The sequence below is a fragment of the Heliconius melpomene genome, chromosome 20 (assembly GCF_056956725.1).
Source record: "Heliconius melpomene rosina isolate 202511_hmr_F chromosome 20, ASM5695672v1, whole genome shotgun sequence".
Lineage (NCBI taxonomy): Eukaryota > Metazoa > Arthropoda > Insecta > Lepidoptera > Nymphalidae > Heliconius > Heliconius melpomene.
The window spans coordinates 4,826,590-4,853,503 of NC_140408.1; the positions used below are offsets into that span (position 1 = coordinate 4,826,590).

General features: G+C 30.7%; 1 protein-coding gene across 2 annotated transcripts; it reads left to right on the forward strand.

The window, feature by feature from the left end:
- Positions 1-1,202: 1,202 nt before the first annotated feature.
- On the forward strand, positions 1,203-26,914 carry LOC146527643 (G-protein coupled receptor dmsr-1-like). 2 transcript variants are annotated; one of them, XM_085205094.1, is made up of 6 exons: positions 1,203-1,345; positions 7,713-8,565; positions 16,538-16,718; positions 22,268-22,434; positions 24,624-24,696; positions 26,478-26,914. In XM_085205094.1, the coding sequence occupies exons 2-5, from the start codon at positions 7,804-7,806 to the stop codon at positions 24,639-24,641; spliced, it is 1,128 nt and encodes a 375-aa protein (XP_085061220.1). In that variant the 5' UTR covers positions 1,203-1,345; positions 7,713-7,803; the 3' UTR covers positions 24,642-24,696; positions 26,478-26,914. The 2 variants fall into 2 exon arrangements, with proteins under 2 accessions (XP_085061220.1, XP_085061219.1); XM_085205093.1 differs by lacking the exon at positions 24,624-24,696 and having other exon boundaries at positions 26,478-26,913.

Below are 26,914 nucleotides of genomic sequence, written 5' to 3' on the forward strand. Positions count from 1 at the left end.
AAACAGTCTTAAATAAGTATACCTCCATCAAATTTTAACTGCTCATATGTCAAGGTAACGAGCACAGTATATCGCGCGCTCTGCATAGTATTGTCTTAAAAATATTGCGATTTAAAATAATAGACGCCAATACTCGACAGGTGAACTTGAATTATATTTAAAAAAGCATGTTATCTTATTGTTTTTAGGGGATTCTTTTATCTATTGTATATAAATACATTTGTTATCTAAAAACAATTTGTTATTTTAGTTTCCTTAATTTTGTCTTTAGTATATACTCTAGGCAATAAAATGTATTTATATTATGTTTAGAGAAACTAATATAGAAATAACGACCACAGTCTGACAAGCTATTTATAAATATGTATATATTAAGTACTTGTTATACAGTAGATGTATATTTATTTAATTTTTGTAATTTTTTCAACATTTTGGGAATCAATAAAAAATTTATAGGTCAAGTTAAACTAATTGTCTGATTAATTGGATGTGGCGTGGATCTTGTGAATTCCGATTCTTGAAATAGAAAGCGCTGCTCGCATTCAGGCCCAGGGTTCTCAACATCTATCGATGATTGATTGTGATTGAAGATTGGCTCATTTTAAAAATACTGCCGAAATAAATCCTACAAAATACTTCACAAATTGTTGACGGCATTGGCTGTAATTTTGATATTTATAGTTTCTATTTTGCGCATAGATGAATCACGCCTAAATCATGAAAAACATAATAAATAAAAAATGTAATAAATTTTTCGATATCTACTAAAGTTGCGTTAACAGATTTATTTTGTCTACAATTCACTTGGCGTTGATAATTCTTTATTTATATTATACTAAGATGTACCTATAAAAAATATGAATTTTAAGTAGCTAAACGAATATTTCAAAATTTTATTATAACGTTGATTTAAATAACTTTTAGATTTTAGACTATTATTATTATAGACTTTTAGATTTATTGTTTTCCATAGTTAAATATTTAGAAAAATATAGCAATATTTCTAATTCCACATAACAACAAAAAATTAGTTAGCACGTTCATTCGTATTTAATCATAAGTCTTTGTACGACATTTCTTTAGTTTTATTTTCTATTTGATATAATATTAAAATATAACATGTGGAAAATGAATCTTGACTACCTGGGCTATCAACATGAGGAGCGGCAAGATCTGGAGACGAAGTTCAGCAGTACGGACTTCGTCGCCGATAGAGTAGCACGTTCCCGCGCGTACTTCGCCGCGTTCACCAAAACAACGAATATAAGTGATGCCAACCTTTTCCAAGACACACACCCTTCATCACTAAAGTTTGACACAAACATTAATCATGCTGGAACAATTGGTAAGTCCCATATATAATAGTCGTTGTCTATTAAAAGATGATATACAAAAATATATTAAAGACAATTTTTGGCTTAAGTTATTATTTTATAATATTTTTGACTGATAAAAATTGTTTCTTAAATACTTAGAGGATTAAATATGATTCTAGATATTATTTAAAAGTATTCATAATAATATTTTGAAATAATGAGGCTTCATGTGCGCTACAAATATATACGAAACTGATACCGCCTGTGGTTATAATTCGACGAATTTTGTCCGCAGAATAATATATTTCCAATAAATAGATTAATATTATACAAAATGATTTGGCTGTTGTAATGAAATGTAAATTATAAAATAAAATTTAAAATAAATTAGCTTCATATTGTATATCGCACATAGCAGGGTAGGCAGAGAGACCTAGTGTCAAGACACTCCGTCCCCCACTTTCCGTTAAATTCTGGAGGCATAGCGTGCTGAGTGGCGGAATTCAACGCCACGCTTTGCCTCGACACCAGAGAGAAGAAATGAAAATATAAGTTTAAATAAATAATAAAATAATATATAATAAGTATTATTATCATATGTTGTTTTTCTAAACATTTACCAACATCTACACAACTTACATACATTTGTATATATCTACCGACGACAGGCAATGTAACGACTTCTAATGGTTCCAAGCGTTCACTGAAACATGACAATAGCCATCTTTTGTCAGTACACTTCTTAGGAGTCGTTAACAGAATTTTGGTAATATAAAATATATTTTTTTATTTGCGTTAGCGCCTTCAGAATTTTATATGTATATACATTTTTAATAAATTTTATATAACTTCTATATAGCTGAATTTCCATCCACCCTCTTTCTCGATCTCATTTCAATTTACCTATCCTTATTGTTTTATGCTTAAAGAAAATTGTTAAACTCTTATCTACATTTAGTTTATGTCTTTTCCTTATATTTGCTACAACCAAGACATACGTTTGAGTGTTGATTGAGAATTAAATTTAGGTAAAGAAGGTATATTTAGTTAAATTTTTATTAATACTGTCATATATTAATATACTTAAAATATTTTAAAATTCCTATAAGAAAATCATATTGTTCTTAGACTAAATTATGTTCTAATTTGTAAACACACGGGTTTGATCAATTTAACGAGCTAATAAATTAGCTAGTTATCTAATTTTTACATATAGATAATGTGTTTTATCTTTTTTATCTTTTAGGTAATAGACAAACATACATTTAAATATTAATATTTACTACTACTAAATTATATATTAGGTATATAATATATATCTCACTGAATGGAATGTGACAAACAAATTTATATAGATTTCATTTTTTCCTTTAAAATAAATAAAAAAGTTTATTAACAATCTCGATTTATTCATACTTTTAATTTTTTATTTATATACTAAGATTAATTAATACGAATAATATTTTTATTAAATTCTTTAAAACTGAAACTGTCATTAAATTTAATTCGATAATATATTTATTATAAGTAGTATATTAATTAAATTATATTTTTAGTCCTTTATAAGATAGAAATATATTAATTTACAAGATCTCAACTTTTCATTTAACGCTACTCCACAAGTATACGTGAATGGCAATTAACGTTTAATTAAAATATTTAGGTACTTAATTTTATACTGAACTAAAATTTCATCGTCGTAGCTCAGTCGGTGAGCGTACACGTGGTAGGTAAAGGTTCGTCTCCTACACTGGTATAATTAAACTTCCAGTTCCACGTTCTGCAGAAAATAATTCATTCTCACGAGTGGGGATCGAACCTAGAAGCGTTGCGTTACAGTCATACTTGTTTTTTTTCAGCTTCACGCTGTATCCCGCACACAGCAAGGTAGGCAGAGGGAAAATAGTGTTAAGACACTTCGTTCCCCACTTTCTGCTGAAATCTGGAGGCATTGCGTGTTAAGTGGTAGAACTCAACGCCGCGGTTTGCCTCACGACACACTGACACGAGAGCAAAGAAATTGAATTATAAACATAAATAAATATTTCACTTTTTCGAGTGGGGATCGAATCCACAACCCTTGTGCCGCTGAGCCACTGTTGTTATCCTACGGAATTTTATCTGATGTAATATTAAAATATATATGTACATACACACATACGCAAAGCGCACATATATTACATCTTTGCGTGATTGGGTTCCCTCACCTTTTGACACCGAGGCCGGACCAGGAACATGCTTTCATTGTAGTGTTTAGTCTAATAGATAAAAGATTAGTGTGAATGATGAAATGACAATAATTATCTATTTATGTATTTAATTTACGGTTTTTCCTTAAAACACTATTTATTAATAATGCTCTTATTAGATTTATTCATTTGATTAACAATTTTAGCATGTTTATTATATACACATTTTTTTTTACTTTCAATTTCGGGACCAAAATAAATATAAATATTTTTCAATATCGTGATATTGGAAATGGTGGTGATATTGGATATGTATGCAATTTTAGAAAAGAAACATTGATTTTTAATTATGGTTATACGGAATATGTAAATATATACGCAAGTAAATTTACACTGTAAATTTAAAATTAATCCAAAATATTCTACTTAAGACAAGAATGTAAAACATATTTTATTTGCTAATTAAACTGCTTTTAAATAACAAACAACGAGCTATATGGATTATACAAACTTGTTATATAATAACAATAACGAAGTAAATCTGAACGAAAGTGGACACTTAAAAAGCTTATATTGTAAGTCGACAATATTATACCACATCGTTTGTTAAAGTTGTAGGCAATAAAAATAATGATCTAAATATAAACTACGTTTTATTTGACGCTTAGTAAATAGCATTATATTTTTAGGGTTTCGTATCTCAAAATGAAAAACGAAATCCTTATAAGTCTTAAAATCATTTATCTCGAGATCGCGTGGAGGTATTAAGCTGAAATTAATATCATATATTTAAGTTTATGGTCTCTTGAGGCACAGATAAAAATAAACCTTATATATAACGTAAATAACGAAATACAAGTATTTAAGCATCGATTTTGGTGAATTTTGTATGAAATTCGCGACGTCAACCAAATAAAATCTATAGGATAAGTATCCTATAGATCCCCGTAGACCCAAACAAAACGACCAAAGGAAAAAATCCTAAAAATGAAAATTTATAGAGAACATTTTGCATTGACGTATAAAAAATACGAAGATCTGGAATAATGTCTGACAAACAAGTAATTTATTTTTAAATTTTAATATAAGACATAATAAAATGCCGCTTTATCAAAACTTGTTAAGATAAAACAAATGTGGTCTGAAAAACAGTTAATTTAGAAAATGAAGTAAACCTACTATAGAATATATTTTAATGGACAATCTTAACTTATTTCAATACAATATTTGCTGAAACTTGATTTAAACTTTGACATAAAATTTTGACTTATACAAATAATATTATAACTTAAATTGATTGAACAAAAGACGAGAATTCTCTTGGAAATGAAGTATTGGTTTCAATGACAGTATCGACTTGAAAATTCGTTATTCCAGATATTATCTTCAATATCGAGAAAACTTTTCCAATTGTCATCCGATGCTAGTATCTGGAAGTCCCATTAGTTCGATTGATTAGGTAATACGATACAGTAGTAACAAATCCAAAAGTGCGTGTAATATTAAGATAACGAAGGTTATTGGGCAACATTTATTTAAAAGACATGTATTGTTACCCTATATGTATCGACTTCTATTGTTGCCCTATTGCGATAATAAAATATTATGGAATAAACTTGTTAAAGGGTTATTGAAGTTGCTGATCTCTTTAGGGTTTCAAGTAAGTGTGCAAGAAGTGTGTGTTGTTCGTTTACAAATTTCTCGAAAACGCAAGTCATATGGAAGACTAGCGGCCCATTCGCGGCTTCCCCCGTATACCGCCTATACTACTTTAGTTATGTTACAATTGCCAAGAGTGAAGAGATGAATGCTTATCTATTTATTAAGCCATCATCGATTAAGAATAATCCCTCATCGATGATAGAAGAAATCAAATGATACTGTAAATATTATAGCGTCTTATTTTGCCGCAAACATTATTTTAATTATAATTGGTAATATCAATTAAGCAATTGGTCGTGAATCTTTTTATAGTAGGAACGACACATTGATCGACGGCCGATTTTCTTATTTGTTGGGAAAGTCGCTTATAACTATTTTCACATTAAACAATACACTATCAATTGCAAAAGTAAGTTGATACATAATCAACCAACTTTTTCAATTGATAGTGTATCTTTAATTAGAATAAATAAAGATTCTTCTTTATAGTTTAAGTTTAATAAAACATAAGCCTTCTAAGTCAACGCAATTAAAAGATACGAGCGTTTATGCATCGATTTTTTAACATTTTGTATGATAAGCCGCTATAATTAGAATCTATACTTTCCATAGTCCTACAAATATTAAATTTGGGAATGGAGAAACTCAACCCTGAACTTGGTCTGAGAAGAGCATTGAAAAGAAAATGAGTCATCCTCCCGAGTGCGGCTCGACCCCACATCTATAGTTAAATGGTATTTCACTAGGCTACGACGACTTCATTTTATTTTGTATGTATATTTGAAATTGAGTTGTATATTTGGAACGGAGTGTCTTAGCACTAGGTTCCCTGAAGCGTGAAGCTGAGTTATTTATTGATATATTTGAGAGTACGCCGAATACAGAATATTCTTCCAGCTCCTGGCCGAATATTCGACTCCAATATTCGGGCGGTGTGTGGCTTCTGTTCAACTTTTATGGATTTCCTTCAAGAAGTTGATGGCAGAAAAGAAGCCGGTCAAATAGGAATCGGACGCGCCCACTGACAGTACCAATTTTATGATTATAGGTCAACGTTAACAAAGACAAGTTTGTAATGGTTTTTAAAGCGGAATGCTTATAGGAACACATTCTATATCTGTTTTCCCGTCTGTCAAAACTATTTATCTCGTGGAAATATCAAACTGAAACCTTTCGGATTTTTATTTGCAGTGTAAGTTTTCACTTCGTGCCAAATATCAAAATTGTAGAGGTTTCTAAGGTACTTCCACGGGAAGTACCTTTCACAAATCCTTTTCCACCATTACTCTTAAATTTTCCTTTCGTGCCTTCAAAATGATTTTATGTTTTTTACTTTTAATACGGAGAAATAAATGAATATAAATTAAAATGAACAAAATGACAGCAGGCAAAATAAATATAAAATTAAAAATTACCCACCTTCTAAAAGATTTGTAGAATTTAAAATTGTAGAAAATTAATTTAATCTAAATATCTAAATATCATATAAATAATAATCCTACTAGCAAAAACGTAATGCATGTTTTAGTTATAATAATAATGTACTCTTTAGATTTAGCTTCAATACCAGTGTGAAATTGTTGACATTTAGCAGACTTCCTTGAACAGATTATTCTAAGGCGACGGCATAGTTTATGTAATCTTCTTTGCACGCTTTATTCATATTCTAACTTGTATATAGGTATGTATAAGAATTACTTATAATAACCAAAAATATACGTATAAAATGAAAATAATATGTATTTTATATATGATAGTATATTTTTCTAACACTCTTTCATTGATAATAATTTTATATGAAAAAGAAGAAAGAAAATAAGATGAAAATAAGATAAAGAAAATAAGTTTTTCATGAAAGAGTTTGAAGACATTGATACTAATACAATTCATTAAAATTTATATATTTATACCAATAACCGCACTTTACTAAAACTATTAAAGCCACCCAAAAATTGTAACAAGGCAAATTTAATCTCGTTATCCCTTTCCAATGCATTCTTACAAAACTGAATATAAGGGAAATGCCGAGCTGTAAATAGATATACGAAGCTTATTCGTCAGTTGACGTCTTTCAATAAAGTAAACCCATTTCCAAATGGTCTAGTGAATTTAGGTGTTTCAATACTACTATTTACTTTGAAAAGATTTGCTGTATATTTTTATACCTAAAGTAAATAAGCTTTTCTTTAAAGAACTCACTGTATCGTACTATATAATATGTTACTTCAGAATTACGTCAATAACAGCTGTGTAGTGCTCGGTTTTGTTTAAAACAAATTCCTGTTAGGTATATATTTTGGACAATTTCCTGAAATTACGTTATTTAAGAGCATATGTATGGCATGTGGCAGATATGGTATTACGTGCCGTTGATGTAACTCTGTATGTATATAACAGACCTTGACGCTATTATAAGATGTACTTTAATATCACAACAGTTTCATTTTCTGTCCAAACGATAAATATTCATGCCCACACGCCTACACGACCTTGAAAACACTGACAATCTGAATAATAATTTTAAATTTGTTTCTCTTTGTTACAGATTATACAGTTACAAGTTAAAATAAGAAAAGAAAGAAAATACGAAAATGCTTAACCTCAATAACGGAGTCTATAACAGATGAATAGCGAGGATGGCAAACGCGACTGATGCGTATTGCGTCCCTGGCGCCACCAATTTCAATAAAGCCTACAGTCGCCTCCATGGATACATCGCTATAGTAATATGTATTATTGGATCCGCCACCAACTCAATAAACATAGCAGTTCTCAGCCGCCGAGAAATGATCAGCTCCACAAATTCAATTCTCACAGGTCTAGCGGTTGCGGACCTTCTTGTTATGTTAGAATACATACCCTACGCTTTGCATATGAATATCAAAATCGGTCCACAGGTGAACAAAAATACTTACGCTTGGGCTGTTTTCGTTTATTTCCACTCCATCTTCAGTCAAACTTTTCATACGATATCAATCTGGTTGGCTGTAACGTTAGCAGTTTGGCGATATGTGGCTATTGCTTTTCCACAGAAAAATCGAAGTTGGTGTAACAAAAAGAACACGACCTTAGCGATCGTTAGCGCGTATATTATTTGCCCTTTCCTCTGTCTCCCAATTTACTTCGCGATGAACATTGTGCCCAGTGAAGTGACTCCCCATAACAATTCCCAGTTTGCGGAGGATTTGTCTTTGCCGCAAAATAGGACCGTGTATGTGTTAGAAATGTCTAAAAACAAAGAGTTAGTTACCGCAATAATGTGGATTTACAGTGTTATATTGAAACTTGTGCCAAGTATAGCTTTGTCAGTATTGAGCACTTGCTTAATATCAAAGCTTACAACGACGGAAAGAAGGAGGCAAAAGCTATTAAAGCGATCAACGATCGGATCTGCCGAGGCAAGTATTATTTTTAATACTAATTTTATGGCTTAAATATCCTCTTAAAAAGTCTGGCAAATTGCAGATATGTATAAATTATGTAATAACTAAATATTTTTTGATTGAACATATTATTATTTGGGTAAATTTTGTGTAGTACTGAATTGTATTTAATTACCTTAAGGCGACAGTAATTGAAATATGTATTAATTGAAATAAGAAGCTTATTTGAACATTTTACACTTCAAATCTATTTTACAATAATCTGGGTTACACATTAATTTAAAAATATGTAAACATATTGTAAATATTAAACTGTTAGTTATTAACAAATTAAACGCTAATAACAACTTCTAGCAAATTTCTCACATTTTCATATGCACTTTGACGCTAATTAATTAACAAATATTATGTAGATAAATGCCTGCTATTCTGTGTATCTCTTCATTGCGAATTCACAATGAATTCACAGAATGGCAGGTACTAGCGAGGATACCACGATGAGAATGAAGAAGAACGTGATCTGTTGGTTGGAGCACGTCGGGAATGAGTGATGAACATGTATAGCGTACCGTAGCGTTTAGCGCTCCGTCCTCTCTGACTACCCCGCTAGGGATACAGAGTGAAGTTAAGTTAATTTATATAGATAAAAGATATAGTTGTAATTTATACTGGAAAGATGTATTAAGTTAAGAAGTATAAGTAAAGAATTGAACTAAGTGTACTTACCGGTACTTATATATTGTGCTATAAGATAATAGGTTTCAATCCTCAAAGCCATCCTCTGTCGGCTGCTTGGATGGCCGCGTAGATTCTCACAATTTTTTTTTGTAGGGTAAAGACGCTAGTACTTTTGCTATTGTTGCTACTTTTCCTCAGTTCGATATCTTGATTCTAACCGCAGGAATCAGCAGAATCAGGATCTTGAGGTAAAACAAAATTTTCTCATTCATTAACAGTAAAACTTTCTCTCGGAATTCCTTAGTTAGGAACAGCGTTAATTTGTTTATCATCGGAAAAAAGTGGTTGTGAGTGATCGGAAAAATGGTTCTAGTGTGATTGTTCTGCAATAAAATTAACTTCCGTATAAGCTAGTGGAATTAACGGGTTGATGCTAGTAGCACGAAATTCATTCACTGCAATTTATCCTACAGTGGTCTTTAGATCATTAATTAGTAATTATAAAAAAAATATTTTTTACAGAAATTAAATATTTTTAGTGAGGGTGTATATACACACACATAAATTTATTATTTACAACTTAATACAATATACACCAATAACTTTTTAATATTACTTTACGTAAAAGCAGTGACAACTTCCACCTACGCAGCGTAAGTTCCGAATCAAACGAAAATATGAATTTGAATAAATTGTATTTTCACACAGTAAAAATATGTAAGCAGAATTTTAATTTTATTATAAAGTTACAGTTCATACTCGGATGTGTGTGACGTTGTACGAGGTGAAGTTTGCCGCTATTGCTTCCAACTGTAATGTAATAATTTCATAGTGTCCATTTTTCGTGGCGGTTCGCGCTAATATCATAAAAAAATACTAGAAGTATAACTTGAATAATGGAATATTGTTGCATATTTACCTTAAAAATCCCATAGGAAAACGTTAATTATTTATATTTTTTCAATGTCCAACTCTCTCCATATAAAATCTAATATTTATAAAATTATTGAATTAATCGCAAAAACAAAGTTCCGCGAGTGCAAGTTTCAAGTGGTTCTTAAAACACGAGGATGTGCTTCTCTTAGATTTTTTGTTATAATTTAAGTTAAGCCGTTTTCCATTATAAAAAATACTAGATAGATTATTATTCTTTCTCTTTGTGTTTATATAGATTAAAATAAATATTGTTTGCATAAAATTATATTTTAATTTATTTTTAACAATACATTACATTTTTCCATGAAACTCAAAATTTAAATCAATTATAGATTTGTGCTGTTGTTTAAATACAGATTATTTAGGAAGTTGCAAAATACAAAGATTTGTTAATTACTGTTTATACTACATATTTATCATAGTAAGAAGAAAATATTATTATTACATATTATAAACCTAAAAACACATAAATGTAGATAACTTATACTAAAGAACCTACTGACAGTACTTACCTTATATCCCTCTAAACAAGATTTTCACAAATAGGTACTTACATTTTCACACGACGTGTGTACCTATTACTGAGTACCTAATATTAATAAAAGTGAAGTGCCCCCAACAATGTTCACGGAACTGATTCTTTTGGAGCGTGGGTAGTTAGTATGTGATGGTAGTACAAACAATTCCCGACTGAAACACAATATTCAATATCTTTTCAAGTTATTTCTATATAGCGAAATGTTTATTAATTTTTTTTTTTCACATATAGCAGGGTAGGCAGAGGGAACCTAGTGCTTAGAGAATACTTTTCGCCGAATTTTTGAGGCATTGCATATTGAGTAGCGGAAGTCAACGCCGCGTTTACATATATTTAAAATATGTATTATAGTAAAATTGTTTATATCTTGCAAAATTTATATTAGGATCTATATAGACATTTTTAATTCACAGCACTCGCTCACGTAAGCTCGCGTGGGTGAAAAATAACGGCAGCACACGGAAAGTACCTACAATATTAAACTAAAATAAAGTTACATGATAAATTGCGGCAAAATATATATTTGAGCTTCACGCTGCATCTCGTACATAGCAGAGTAGGCAGAGGGAACCTGGGAACCTTGTGTTAAGACACTCCGCTCCCCACTTTCCACCGAATTCTGGAGGTATTGCGTGTTGAGTGGCGTTTAACCTCGTTATCAAAGCAAAGAAATGAAAATATTACAACTGGCCTCAAAATACATATGTCAGTACTCTAATTAAATGTGTTCAATTATGCTATGTAAATAAGATATCATCATACCCTTTTGAAACGTCGGGGAAATATACCACTTTGAAACAAACTGGGATAATATAACGTCTGTGATATTAATTGTACGATTTAATATTAAAACATAGACGCCTTATAGACATATAAACATGGTAATAAAATATTTTATATATATTGTTAGCGTACAAGTGTAAAAGTGGGTAGATTTAGGTGACAAAAAGATAATAAAAGCAGTGGAATTGTGTCAAACGGGAACTGCTTGTAGGCGGAAACCCTGATTGGAAGGTATCCAGTGTGTAGTGTTGTTATTGAGTGATACATGTCACTTATTGTAATTACGTGGAACCTCTATCCGAGTACGTTAAAAACATATAGACGGTATTTATTTTTATTGTGTTTATTTTAAAAACGTTAACCGCTTCCGTTTTCTAACAATATCGTATATTAATTTCTAGTGTGCGCATATTCTGAGGTCTCGTCATAATTAGCGATATTAGTGGTTGATTTCCCATGGCGCTCGTGATAGCTAATAGTTCTGGTGACAGTTTTTCATCATGTCATGTCTGTGCTGACTGACGCGTCTCGTATGTAGAAATGACACTTAATATGTGTTTAAAGGCCATCAGAAATTTACCATAAAGTTTTACTTGGGTCACAAGTCCGAGGCACTTCTGAATTCCTTACCCTGTAACGCGATGGGTTCGGCACCCCCGCGATGGCTCTTTAGAATGCTAAGTAGTTTCTTCTCTTGTTACTTATATATATGTGGTATATTAAACTTTATATAATGTTCTATACAATTACTATACTATAATATATAGGTTACTATACTATAATATATATATATATATATTATACACTAAATAATTCGGTGAAAAGTGAACAGAACTTTCTTAATGGAAACGGACTGTTAATACTAGCTTCCCGGATTGTCTCTGTCTGCGGGATACAGTGTGAAGCAAAAAGAATAAAAAGTAAAAAGAAAATCATTTTCACAAGTTAATTCTTGTTATTATTCAGTACATGTTATTAGTTCCTTAATCAATAAAAGCATAAAATATATTTAAAACAACAAATTAAATTAGAGTAAATACATAAAATGGTTTTATAATTTATTACTAAAAGAAAATGCGCTGGAAAAGCGTCATTAGCAATAGCCCCGGGTTACTTCATTATGAAAAACTCTAACGACGAGCTTTGAATAAATTATACGTAATCCGCTTGTAATGATTACTGCCTTCTAAAGTAAACCACGCTTATCTTATTTTCTTATTACATATCGATTTGTTGTCAACGTTTTGGTTAAAGGATATGTAGTTATATATTAAGACTAGTGGACCCGAACGCGGCTACGCCCGCTTGAACTATACGAATATTTATTAAATATATTTATGAAATTATTTTCAGTTTTCAATAGAGAGATCCGTTAAGCGAGCTCATCCTTAACAGAGACCCTCAAGTATCTGTACATGAGTATTTTATCACAATTAAACTAGCGGTTTGGCCCTGATTGCGTAAAAGACAGACAGACAGACAGAGTTACTTTCGAATTTATAATATAGTTATGGATTTCTTTATTTAACCTTTGATGAAAGTGAACTTGTTATACGAATCTCATAGGGAACAGAGGAGATACACTTATATCAAAAAATAACTATACATGCCTTAGAAAAACTGTTTATCTACTTCAACTAACGGTTTGGTGTCAAACAAATTGTTTGTATTAAGGTCACGATATCACCCGCATGTACACTGAGTTTAGGAAATAGAGTTTTTGAGATATACATATATAAACGTATGCATGTGCCTATATATGCCGCATATATAGTAAGAGTAGGCAGAGGGAACCTAGTGTTAAAACACTCCGTTCCTCACTGTTCACTAAAGTTCGATCGTTCCAATATATTACACAAACTTTCTTATAGGGTTTGGAGTAGAAATCGAACTTGCAACTGTCGTATGTGCAATCAGACACAGGCCTCACTAAGCAAAACAGCCTCACTAAAATATGTAGTTTAGATTTTTTTTTTATCATTAAATCTGCTTGAAAATAATTTATCTTTTCAAATACAAAAATAATAAAAATATACTCGAATATTGCTTACTTCCTTTTAACATTAGATCGAATGGATAGAAAGGAAAGAGGCCTTTGTCAGAGTTGGGCAAACAGACTGGGTTGTTGAGACTGACATACTACAATTGAAAAGTATATACAATACATAATATATATGTACCTATATATACTTGTCAAATTAATGAGCTTTGAGAACGTGCCTGGCTGAGCGTGATGGTAATTGGTTCCAATATCGTTTATGGGCAGTGTTTATATGTATTTCCGTTTCTACAGTCTGTTTAGACAACGCATCCTGGTGAATTTTTTCTCCTATTATGTAATGTAGCAATTTTACGTATTTTCCCCAAAGGAACCTAGTGCTAAGACACTCCCACTCCCCACTCATCAAAGTCATGATACATTGCACTTAGTGGCAGAAATCCACGCTTTGCCGAACCGGGAAATGAAAAGAATTAAAATATTATCATCATTCCCTCGGGGTTTGAATGGTCCCATTGCAAAATAAATGTACAATAATATTAAATGAAAAGTTGATATCGATGTGAATTCTAGCGAATATATATAGTATGTATATTGAAATTTTAAAGAATTATACAACCACAACACTTATACAGACGCTAAGCCAAATAAGTAGGTCACGTTAATCGCGTCACGTTAGACACATCGAAGTTCTGCTAGTGACTTCTGCTCCACTCTTAAGTATCTAGTCAAGTTAACTTTATGTTAGTGTTTTTTTACTCTCTCCATTAGAATTCTGAGCAGAGTAATATCAATATCGTACATATAACGTTCGAGAACAATGGGAATAAAATGGCTGCCTATTATATGGGTATATTTAAAAGATATTGTGAGAAGAATAAAAAAAATAGCAAGTAATAGTTTTCGATTACATATATGTCAAAAACACCCATAAATAACTATTTATTTGAAATTTAGAAAAAGTAAAAAACATTTGAACTTTTTAGTACTTCAAAAGAACAATAACAACATTCGTTAATTTTTTACTTTTGATATTTTACTCAGGCGTCCCTAGGAATTGAAAGTGATATTAAAATTATATATATTAAGCATAAGTACTTGTAATTTTATTTAGGACACAGCTGCTGGTCTTTTATTCACGGTTTGTATGACTCTCCAAAGGTCGCTGAGAAACTACATAATGTGACCCATTGTCGCTTTATCAAATGTAAGATATTGTGTAAAATTTTTGTATGTTACAATTATAATAATGAGAACATCTCACGAAAATCACTAAAATTGGAACTAGAAAAAACTTTTGGCGCAATTTAATTTTCATATTCAATAAAATTAAATCAAAATTAATTTACGATGAAATTTAATTTTTTAACATTTAGAAGTGAAAATATTCCTTATATTATGTATAATTATTATGTAAACAATGTAGGTAGCTACTGTAAATAATATGAGGCCAGTCGTAGCGTAGCGTAGGGGCACAGGCGTGCGCCTGTAAAAGCTACGAACGTTGGCAGAGCGTCTTGAAATTATTATAAAAAATATAATATAATAATATGATATACATATAATATAATTTAATAAAAAAAAGTAATGAGATTGTTATTGTAAATATTTAAATATTATATTTTCATGTTTGTTTACTTTACATAAGTAGTATTGTGAAATAGAGATAAAAAATAAAACTGAGACTACTACTGTATAGAATAGTCGTTACCAAAACCTACTACAAACATTGAACATGGCCCTTTTTCGAGAAATGAGATCTAACGTCTAAATTCACAGAAATCTACTTCGGCAAAATTAAAGTCCCGTCTGCAAACTATCTTGTACTGGTATACTTTCTAGAAAACCTTGTAATGTTTGCCTAATACAATTAACGTAATGGCTATTGAAATAGAAATCGTTTGCTTTAATTATAATTATGAAGCTTATTATATTAAAAGCATTTAGGTGTGTTATTTAATTTCGGAATTTACGTTTTCCTTTCTATTTAATAGATAGAACAATTCAGTTCTGTTTAATATAATAAGAATTGTTTAGTATTACATATTTAAAATAATATAACTAATGGTAGCGAATACTTACTAGGAAATATTAAAAATATCTATGGAATTTCATTTCAAGATGATCGTACAATATTTTCAAATAAAACTCATACAAATTGGTATGAAATAGTTTTATTGAAGAGCAATTAAAATATATTTTTAACTTTATTTATCGCTTTAGGTGAGTGTTTGAAAATCTCTTATACACTATACTAGTGACTTGCACCCAGGCTTGCACAATTATTTAACTTGTGAACTACTTTCGTGTTCTAATACAATTATCGTTTTTAATACAACATCTTCTTCTCTATATTAAAACGAAAGTTCTATTCAATAAAACTTTTATAGGATTTTAGTAAAAAAAAAAATATTGGAATAAGTTTTTCATTTATACACCAAGAGCAGTAAAACAAATATTAAATGTTAAGCGAAATTCTCCAAAATACAATAGTGAGAACTGTTTTAAAAACAGTTACGCTGTTACTCTCAGAAACACGTAGATATATAGACAAACAGACAAAACTTTGAAAAATCACAAATTCAGGTTAGTTAATGCCCCCTTTTATATGGGGGGGCCCATTAGTCAGTTAAAATTTTATTATATGTATAGATAGAATAAGGAAAATATAAAATGATAACTCTTATTAAGGATATTAAATAGGAGGTCAAAAAAGAAAAAATAATTTTCCAATAAGTACATATGTCAAAAAAATCGTACAATCGTTCCGGGGTAGAGTGGTTGACGTACTATTTATTCACAACAAAATTGGATGTCATATTCAAATGATGACAGGTCTTGTTCAATAAGAATCCAAACCGGTCTTATTAAATAAATAAAATATATAATAAGGCACGTTTTAGATAGGATTCATTTTTTTTCACGCTGTATCTCGCAGTATGGTAGGCAGAGAGAACCTAGTGCTAGGACACTCAGTTCCCTACTTTTAAATTTTAAACGTTTATTACGTACATGAGCACATAGTAAAGCATAATAGCATTTTTTGTTAATAGCCTGAAAAGCAAACCTTAGCCGAGGAATCATCAGCGCGGAGATCAAGCCGAACTGATCGAACAACTCGGATGCTGCTTGCAGTCCTGGGTCTATTTCTATCCACTGAAGTGCCACAAGGATTGCTTGGTTTGGCGAGCGCTTTGGCCCCAGATTTCTTCAAAAGCTGTTACAGTTTATTTGGTAAGCATGCTTTCAAACTGTATAATAAATGTATGTTTATATTTAAAAAATAAAGCTTCAACACTCTGAACTTATTAGAAAAAGAAAAACAGTATACTATAGTTTCTTATTGTTATGCTTTAGAATAACAGTACATAGTGAATTGTATATTATAGATAAAAATATATAAAATATTATGAAAATATTTTTATTTACACAGTGCTGTACTGTACTCGTATAAGAGTAGAATTTTAATTAGCGCAAAATAACGCTGTACTCATATAAATGAGGCCAAAGTTAAAATAATTGGACTAATTTGTTTTATAGTTGTCAACTTAGTTAGTATAAACCTATTATGCACTATGTTATCTCATGTTTAGATGGATGGCTCTACAAACGACGAAGTCAGTAAAATTTTTATGACTGGTCTTCGTCCCAGGTCGTAAAAGTTTATACTGATGACGATAATTACACATTAGGGTCTGAAAGACCTGTTAAAGACAAATACTTAATTACTTTCTCTTACTTTCTTTCAGCTTCAGCTTCACGCTGTATCCCGCACACAGCAGGGTAGGCAGAGGGAACCTAGTGTTAAGACACTCCATTCCCCACTTTCTGCTGAATTCTGGAGGCATTTCGTGTTGAGTTGCACAACTCAACGCCGCAAATACTTAATTAAACTGGAATTTGTCTGCTTAAAACATTGTGTAATAATAGCCAGTATAATACGCCTAGTAAACCACTCAGCAAGTACTTAGGCATGTAGAGGTTGAAACTTTAGTAAAATAATTGGATTATTTATACATGAGTTCCTGTTAAGACTTAATGGGTCAAAGGATAGGTAGAAGGGATTGTATTTCAACCCTACCTGTTTCATCTTGTTATTTATTGTTTATATTTTTACACAGCTTTACACTAATGTGGTTGTTATCGTAGAAAATTTAGATTTTGTATATATCGTCTTAATGCTATAAATAAATATACACCTCTACATACCTCTACCGCCTCGTCCACTGTCATCTTGTGTTTCCGAACGTCCACCGAGGTCTCGCCCTACTTCTCTTACCTCTCACTTCTTACATCCTTTTTGCCATTATTTCGCCACTCGTTCATTCGACATACCCAAACCAGCTGAGCACATACCAGAACCTTCGTCTTATTCGCATTAATTCACACTTATATTACAGCGAAAAAGATCAAAGAAAGAGAAAGAGAAAAGAGTAAGACATCAATATTCTTCGACTAAAATATTTTTATTATAGTCAACATTTCAAATTCTAACTAATGTATACACAGTTATATATATAACAGCAGTAGAATACAAAAAGTATTTTGGTATTTTTTTTAATACATTAGGGCAAAGTAATTGTGTAGTAACATAATTAAGTATCGATATTTCTCTTTAAGTTGGGCTTTCCTTAGGACATTTCACATTAATAAGTAAAGCAAAGCTAAAAGTAATTTTGGTTAATCTCTCTTCAAATATTATATATTTTCATCAAGATATTATAATTTATAATCACTTAAAATATCTAAAAGTGTACTAATGTAATTTCCAAAGGAAAATTTTGTTATTTGGGGAAATACCAAATATGGTACGTTTTCAGTAAGTTTTCCTTATCCATTTATAAATATTCAGTATTAGGGAAAGGGTTGAAATAAATTCTTTGCCTAAATTAATTGTAACAGCCACGTTGGATTAAATATACCACTGAGACGTACGTTGTGAGAAATTCTAATAAATTAAACTTGATTTATTGCAACGTAATATATAACGCATACATTATTCTTAGAGAAGTTTTAAGAAGCCAAAAAAATATAGGAAATACAGTATGTATTTTCTAAGGTGAAAGAAAAAAGAAACTTATTGGTTTCTATAAGATTCTTTATTATCTTTTATATCAAGGTGAACTTTAAAAAATCTTTGTGTTCGTGGATTATTGGAAAAAAACAACAGTAAATTCATAAACGCTTTAAAAGCGAAAAGAAAAGAAGAAAATCATATTATTATATTACTTTAGATAAATCTATGTGTAATACGTATACATGTTTTTGTCAGACAAATACTGTTTTAATTCATATAGCGTCACATAGAATACCATTGTTAAATGTTTGTTTTGAACTTATCGTTTGAAGATTAAATCATCCAGCTTCCCAAGTAAATCCCAGGTCTTACTATTGATTTACGAGGCACTAACTATTCTAAGCATTTGGATCCTATATAAATAAATTTGTAGTTAACGTTTTCAAATATATTATATTTGCTAATGGTTATTATATTTATCATAGTATTAGAAAACTCTAGACTCTAGATCTTTGCCAAATACAATTATTAAGACAGTGACAACAAAAAAGCTTATTAAAATAGAAATTCTGTATTTATATATATATATATATTTTATATTATAGAAGTTCTATATATGTATAGTACGAGTATTTATATATATGAACATACTTGCGATCCAAACGCGGCTTCACCCGATTAAACTTATTATTATATTAAAGTTATACTTCATCATACATAAATTGTAGCCTGTAGCTTGTGCTTTATTCTGATGATAGCTATTACTGTAAAGTTTTATCTAAATCCGTTCAGTAGTTTTTGCGTGAGAGTAAAACAAACACACACACAAACTTCAACATTTATAATATTGGTACGATAGTAGAATATATATTAATTGTATATATATATATATTGTTATGTAAATCATAATAAATCGGTGTAATACCAGACTTAGTGCGCCGATTACGAGGAGACACACATATTGAATGTCGGAGGGACCTTTTATATGTGCGTACTTACAGCTGGGATTACGGCGAAATAGGATCGCTTTATCTGTGTTTATAGATACATACTTGTTTGTGATCTTAATGGAATTGTTAGATTCTTTTCGATGGAATTAAAAATATAATGAAAAATGGTTTATATTATTATTTTTTATTTAGGGAACTATTTGCAGTAACATCTCCCACCCGAGAATGTAACTAGCATTTAATATTGTGGCGTTTAGTTTTGCTCTCGAAAATGCTATGATAGCATAGAAAAGAGAATAAAGTGACAAAATTAATCATATAAAACTCAATAATTTTAGTAGAAGTTATGCATTTTACATGCCATTAAACTAGGATCAGTGTATAATATTGTTAACACCAGTGATATGAATAAATGTGTATAAGATTTTTTTTTAATGTAAACAGGCCCCTACCATGTTAAACCACGGTCTGAAGGGTTCAAAGAAACTCTAGTCCTGTAACATCATCATTTTCCCTATAAATTATTAATTATACGCTCACCAAAAGGGGTAGGTTTCATAAATTGCGGAAATGCAAAATATACTGTAAACATAAGGCTCGTCAAGATTGAGCTTACTCTTGCTTGGAGGAAAATTCGGCGCCATTTTGGCAAAGTAGAGCATGGAATAGTACCTAATCGTATAGAAATCGACTCTTTTCCAGCTTTTTAGAATTTTTTCCAGCTTCACGCGCATATAGCTATATGCGGGATACACCGTATATTACTATATATAAGGTAGACAGAGATAACCTACCCGAATTTTAAAAAAATGTGATAATTTTTACAAAGTTTACAATTTTTTGTCATACTTTATAAGGTAAACAAGAATATATGAACATACAACTCCGGTACTTTTTTCCATTTATTATAATTAACTAATGTAAGAGCACTAATGTAATTACACAAAGTAAATCTGCGGTTAACCATTATACTGTAATTTAATTGCATTGTTATTAATACTAATGGAGCAAATAGTTCCTCTATTTCAATATATGTATTGAATAATCAAATTTACCTAATTTAGATAAATTGTTCACGCCATATGAGCTCAGTTGAGGAATATAGGACATAGAATAGAGAATATAGATTCGATTTATTCTCAACCAGAAGAAAAGTTTTATTTCTTTTTATGTCCATTTTTATTTCTTCATTTTGGTTTGAAAAGCTCAGCTTTAGCTAACGCTACACAATATGCATTGTCTTTAAAATGGGCGGACAATAGAAAAAAGAAGCAATTTTGGCTCTGCCTAACCTTTATATAGAGAACATGCGAAAATAAAAAAAAACTGTTAAGTACGAGTCGGCCCTGTCCACCGAGGATTCCGTAAAAAGAGCGCAGACGCTTCCATCCTGTATAATATTAATTCCAGCTTGATACCTCCACCAATCTCAAGATAAATGGTCTTGACAGATAGACAGACGGTCATAGAAGTAAAATCATAATCCTTATAGGATTCCGTTTTTACATTTTGATGTACGGAACCCTAAAAGTAAATAAATAATACACAGTGTATCTCAGTAAATGTAAAGTGCGTACACGTACACGTGTGTAAAATATTTTAAGCAAATGATTCTGTTTTAGTTGTATGAAACATTCATTTAATATTAAATAATGTGGTAGAGATTATATCTTAGAACATACATTTTGACTTTCACCGTGGAAATCTGAAGCAGCTGTGCGTAATAAATTCACATAACTTGTTGAATTATTAACAAAGTTAGTATTTTTTCACTATTTTTATAGTTTTATGTTTGTCCCTCTATTTTTCCCTTATAAAAATCTGAAATCGGACCATAAATGGTAATTAATGGTGGTAATGGTTGTACAAGAGATATTTAAAAGACCATACTTTCCTATTGGTCTCATTATCACGAAATCATGATCTGATAATGAAATCCAATGAAGATCGAGGGAAATCCTCGAATTTTATAGGAACGTACTACGTGTTTCGTATAATTTCTTGTAATAATCATATATTAATTTCTTATTGTCATCGGCTGATGATATTACTGAAACGGTGATGATGATAGCAGACCCTACTTCTTAACAATTAGAATTTAAAGAATAAGTTTATATTTTTAAGCTTTTATAATAGTATCACGTTACTCAGGTAAGCTGATTGTAGATATAATTATTTTTGTACTTGCCCATACTAACTTGTGTATTATATAAAGATTAATAAATGAACAGAATAACAATATTGTCATGTTAGCTATTACTGGTCTCAATTATCAAGACAATATTATTATATTTTATTTATTATTTACTTTATAATTGTTCTGATAATATTACTTTTACGGATTTCTAAAACGACAAACGGATATCACGCTCGATCCCTGGTGGGGGAGGGGCCAAACTTTTTGATGAATCACTACGTAGCTTTCCTTTTAAAGTTCTTGCGTGGTGATTAACCTCGTTAATCGTTTTAACTTTCAATTTATCCAGCAAAAATCGTTATATATAGATCAAAGCTAAAAGGTTGCTACAAAGAAGAAGCGTTGCTTAGAAATTGACCTAATTTAGCAAAGAAGGTAGAGATCACTTGGGAACGTAGTATTAAGACCATCCGTTCCCATTAAGACACTTCTGTTCCTCACTTTCCGCCGAATTCTGGAGGCATTGCGTGTTGAGTGAAGGAACTGCGATTTTGCTTCAACACCAGGGCAAAAAAATGAGAATATCTGCTATCCAGCTATTTTCTTTGGTTCTTAACACAAGGCCCTAGTTGGTTTGTATCTGAATATTTTAAAAACTAAAATTTAAATTCTGTTGCAGGAGATTTGATGGACGTCCTGGCGCTCTTCACATCATCAGTAAACTTCGTGTTATACTGCAGTATGAGCAGACAGTTCAGGTGTACCTTCGCGAGGCTTGCTCGACGAATGATATACACAACAGAAGAACCGGCTAAATTCGGTACTAAACTTGAACCTACAACGCAGGTAGGCGATAACACTTCTAAATTTGTAATAACTGAGTATAGCTTCTTATAGTAATCGTAATAAAATTTTGCATGTTTGCATACTGTCGTACAGCTAATATTAGAAACTAGCGGCCCGCCCGCGGCTTCGCCTGCGTGAACTACGCTATTATTAATTTCTGTCTCTATGAGTACCTACGTCCTATATGTGATGTCCATGCAAAATTTGAGACTCCTAGCATTTGTAGTAACGAAGTTTCATACAAACTTTCAACCCCAAAAACAACCCCTTAGAAGTCGAATATTACAAATTCCCGTCTTAGCGAGCACCTACGTCCTATAAATAACTCCTATGCAAAATTTGAAATTCCTAGCACATGTAGTTTCTGAGATTTCGTGATGAGTGAGTGACCTTTCGATTTTATATATATAGATAAATGTAAAACTTCAAAATAATGAAACTTTATACGTCAAAATATTAGTCTGGCATTCGCTTATTATGAATTTGAAGTGCGCAATGAGGGCTGAGTAAACAAAACGCCGTTTTCAATATCATTGAAGTAGTTTGGTATTTCTATCATGTAATTAAGCTAGCCGAAATTATTTCAAATATTTATTTATCAATATTATTATTATTATTAGTTGCCCGCTTTACTTCTATAATTAATATATTTTGTCAATCTAATAACATCGATTACAAGGTTTTTCATGAAAAATTTCTAGATTTATATGTTTTTCCAATTTTTATACCTCTAAAATGATAAACCTAACACAACGGAAAATTGTCTGTGTCAGTGCATTAAAATTACTTTTTATTGCTAACCCTGTAAAAGCCGAGATGAAATCAGTGTGAATAAAAGCACGTCAATGAAATTCCCTTGAGTGCCATTATCGGTTCATTTCGACGTTATTTAGCTTTTTCAGTTGCTTTACCTTTTTAACAACGTATAAAGTAACAATTTGTTTAAATATATTTGGAAGCTCGATACTTGGAAACTTGATATTTGTAATTTTATATAAAATGTATAAGTTGTACCTACAAGTGGTTTACCGAAGTGGGGAAATAAAATTAATTAAAATATAATTTGTTAATTAAAATTGCCCACTACACCGAACACCGTTGCTAAAGAAGCATTTCATTATGTTTTAATGTTAATGATGATTTTTCATCAAATGTTAATTTTTAGGGCTCTGTACTTCGAAAAGAAAAACTTTGTTTTCTGTCCGTTCGTCCGTCCAGACCCTTTTTGTGAGGAATGCGTAGAGGTATCAAGTTGAAATTTATATCAAATACTCAGGTCTACCCTTGGTTTTTTGAAAAAAAAAAATTAAGCCATTAAATTTTCGCAAACTTTCGAAACTCGCAAGGTAATCAGAACTTACAGAGAAGTGGGTTATACACAGATATATAGACAAACAGAAAATTATAATACATACCTATTAGTCCTCATTTATTATTACTTGACTAAATTACGTTAGGTTTTTTATAATTCAACGGATTCCTAGTAAATTCGCTTGCAAACTTGTTGGCAGTATTTTGTGAACGTTTATAACTTTATAAAACAACAACTGAACTGTGATTATGTTGTAAACTCACAAGATTTAGCTCTTCTCAAATAATTTTCACATAATTGATTTAAAAAGCTGAAAACAAAGCTCGAGTGGCAACACTGTCAAATAAATAAAGGGAAATGATCGAGAGCCTGTCACTCGCTAAGAAAACAATATTAACAAATTTATTTTGCAAGCAATATAATCCTGTCGACACAAAATTCTGAACTAAATTTCGAGGAAATATAAATGTTAGTGCTAAATTGTCGGTTATTAATCGCAAATTCTTTAGACTTTGTTATACTGACGAAGTCTTCGCACAATTTTTTTTTATTTATTTATTTACTCACATACATATACTCTTGATTATATTATTTTACCATCTATATAAGATTCTATATATTTATCACGTTATCCCTATTTAGTTAAATAATTAATGGTAAAACATTTTACCTAAGAAACGGTAGATACCTTACAAAATTCCCTTTCTAACTTTTTTAATTTAAATACTTAACTGTTGCTTCACTTATATAACTTACTAATGTAAAATATAACGGCATTGTCCATCTTTTATTAATGCGAAAAGGCCGAAATTCAATGGAAATTCAACCTGAACGATGTTATTTTTATGAAAAATGAAAATATACGACATTGTTCCAGGTCACCGGCCCGCTATAGCGACAGATTCCCGCCCTCAGCAGGGTGGTGGAGAGTATAATATAGATTTGAACAGGTAAACAATTAGGCTTCGCTATGTATTAAAGTAAATCGATTCGGAAATCGAATATCGATAATTGTAAGGATTCCTCGCTTTCGTCAAAGCGTTTTGATGATTAAATGAAACTTGGCCGGCTTGTATGCTAATAAATAATAATAATATATTGGCAACATTATAAGTACATTCGTAAAACATCAAATAATAATTGTTATGTAATTCAAGAACGGATTTACGAGTATATTTTACATTTATCAACTTATGGCATCACTTTTATGGCCTATGTTTTTATTTCTGGCCTAATTTTTATTTATGATATATATTTTTTGCTTTTAATATCTACATTATAATATTTTACAATATTCATTTTGTATTTTTTAAACGTTAAGTAATATTCCCACACAGCAGTGTAGGGTAGGGTAGGGCATTTTCGACCGAATGCTAGAATCGGAGTCGAATCGAGTGAGTGAAATTCAACGCCGCATTTGTCTCGACGTAAGCGAAGACATGAAAATATGAAATTCATTTCCTCCAGTGGGAATTGAACTTACAACCTGTCACTGTCGCTTGCGCCATGACTGACCTCGATTTGTTACTTACTTTAAACTGTTACACAGTATAAAACGGAGTATTTTAACACTAGGTTCCATTTGCTTAGCTTTTTTTAATTTTACTAGTTTCATGTTAACAACATATCTTCAGAATTCAATATTATTTAAATAGTGTTCATACATAAACATGAGTCGTCATATTATTATCATTTTAGCGTTGTATTTTATTTCATGAAAAAGCGAGCTCTACTATCTGAAAGTTTATTCGCATTGAATATAAAAATGCCAAAACATACAATTCATAAAAAGTCTTTCTTCTGATTGCCATTTTTTAGTATTCGAGATAATAACGTTGTATTCTTCTTTTTATTAGTCAAACTAGTGTTCCGCCGCTGCTTTGCTGTTTTGAACTATACAATATTTTTGAATCTTTGTCTTTTAGTGAAAACAGCATTAAAATGTGTTGTTTATTTAAACGTATCTCAATGGAAAAGCTACTTTATAAGATAATTTCATACTTATTTGTTCATTGATTGTATTTTATAATCCTTTAGAAAACATAAATATATTTTTTATTTTGTCTCAATTTTTTATTTTAATTGCACTTGTTTTTTTGTGCATTATAACAATAACAACATTTTCTAAATTCGGGATCCCGCAAACACTAGGATCCCGTGGGACCGAAATTTCCAGTCCCGCAAATATCGAGATTAAATACAGGCAGAAGATTGGAAGCCCTACATCATAACTACTTACTTGTTTAATCTTCTTGATTTTGCCTTAACAATTACGCTAGGTTTATGTTATTGTATTTGGTCAACAATGCTAGTTATATTACTTGTATTAAGTAATAACTATAGCATTGTTGGCCAAATATAATAAATATTTAATATTTATTACTTTCAAAAAGATATAATTTTTTTTCGAGCACAGTGTGACTGTAATCGCGACTTTTCTTGGATTCCATGCCCACTCGAAGACATTAAATATTTTCTTTAATCTATATTTCCATTTTTTCGCTCTGGTGTCGAGGCGAGTTCAACGGAAAGTGGGGATCGGAGTGTCTTAACACTAGGATCTCTCTGCCTACCTGTTGTGTGCGGGATATAGTGTGAAGGTGATTTTGATGATATTCTTCTTCATGATTATTTTCTTATTCACTATGTCCTTATTTTTTTTTATTATACAGAACTTTTAATTGTGTTGTTCTAAATATATAACTTTCACACCTTCTTACTTTCTTTTCAGATAATATGTCCGAGTCCGACCTGTTAAAACTAGCAAGATTACGTCTTTATAGATTTAATTTTAATAGATTTATATATATAATAATTTAGTACATGAAAATTGTTTTATATTTTGTATATTATATCCTAACATAATTAAGTATGGAATTTTCTGTAAATATTAATATTAATAGGTACTAGTTCTGGCGTCTTTTGAGCCATGACGCCAAAACTAGACCGTATACTCGTAGAATACACATAACCTTTATAGCATTAAGTAATTTAATTAACTGTTAGTTAAATATGTTATATTTCTACAGAAATAGTGAATATTTTAACTTCTAGGGTCCAAAAAATCTTCGTAAATACCTATTATTTATATGTAAAATAAATTTAATAAAAAATGTTGTATTTCATTAATTAAAATTGTGCAAAGTTAATTTTACATATAGTATATTG

Excerpts from the sequence above, each read along its gene's own strand:
- LOC146527643 (XM_085205093.1), top strand. The coding sequence starts at position 7,804 with ATGGCAAACGCGACTGATGCGTATTGCGTCCCTGGCGCCACCAATTTC. Across the intron at positions 8,566-16,537 it reads CAACGATCGGATCTGCCGAG|CCTGAAAAGCAAACCTTAGC; the intron begins GCAAGTATTATT and ends TTTTGTTAATAG. Across the intron at positions 16,719-22,267 it reads AAGCTGTTACAGTTTATTTG|GAGATTTGATGGACGTCCTG; the intron begins GTAAGCATGCTT and ends ATTCTGTTGCAG.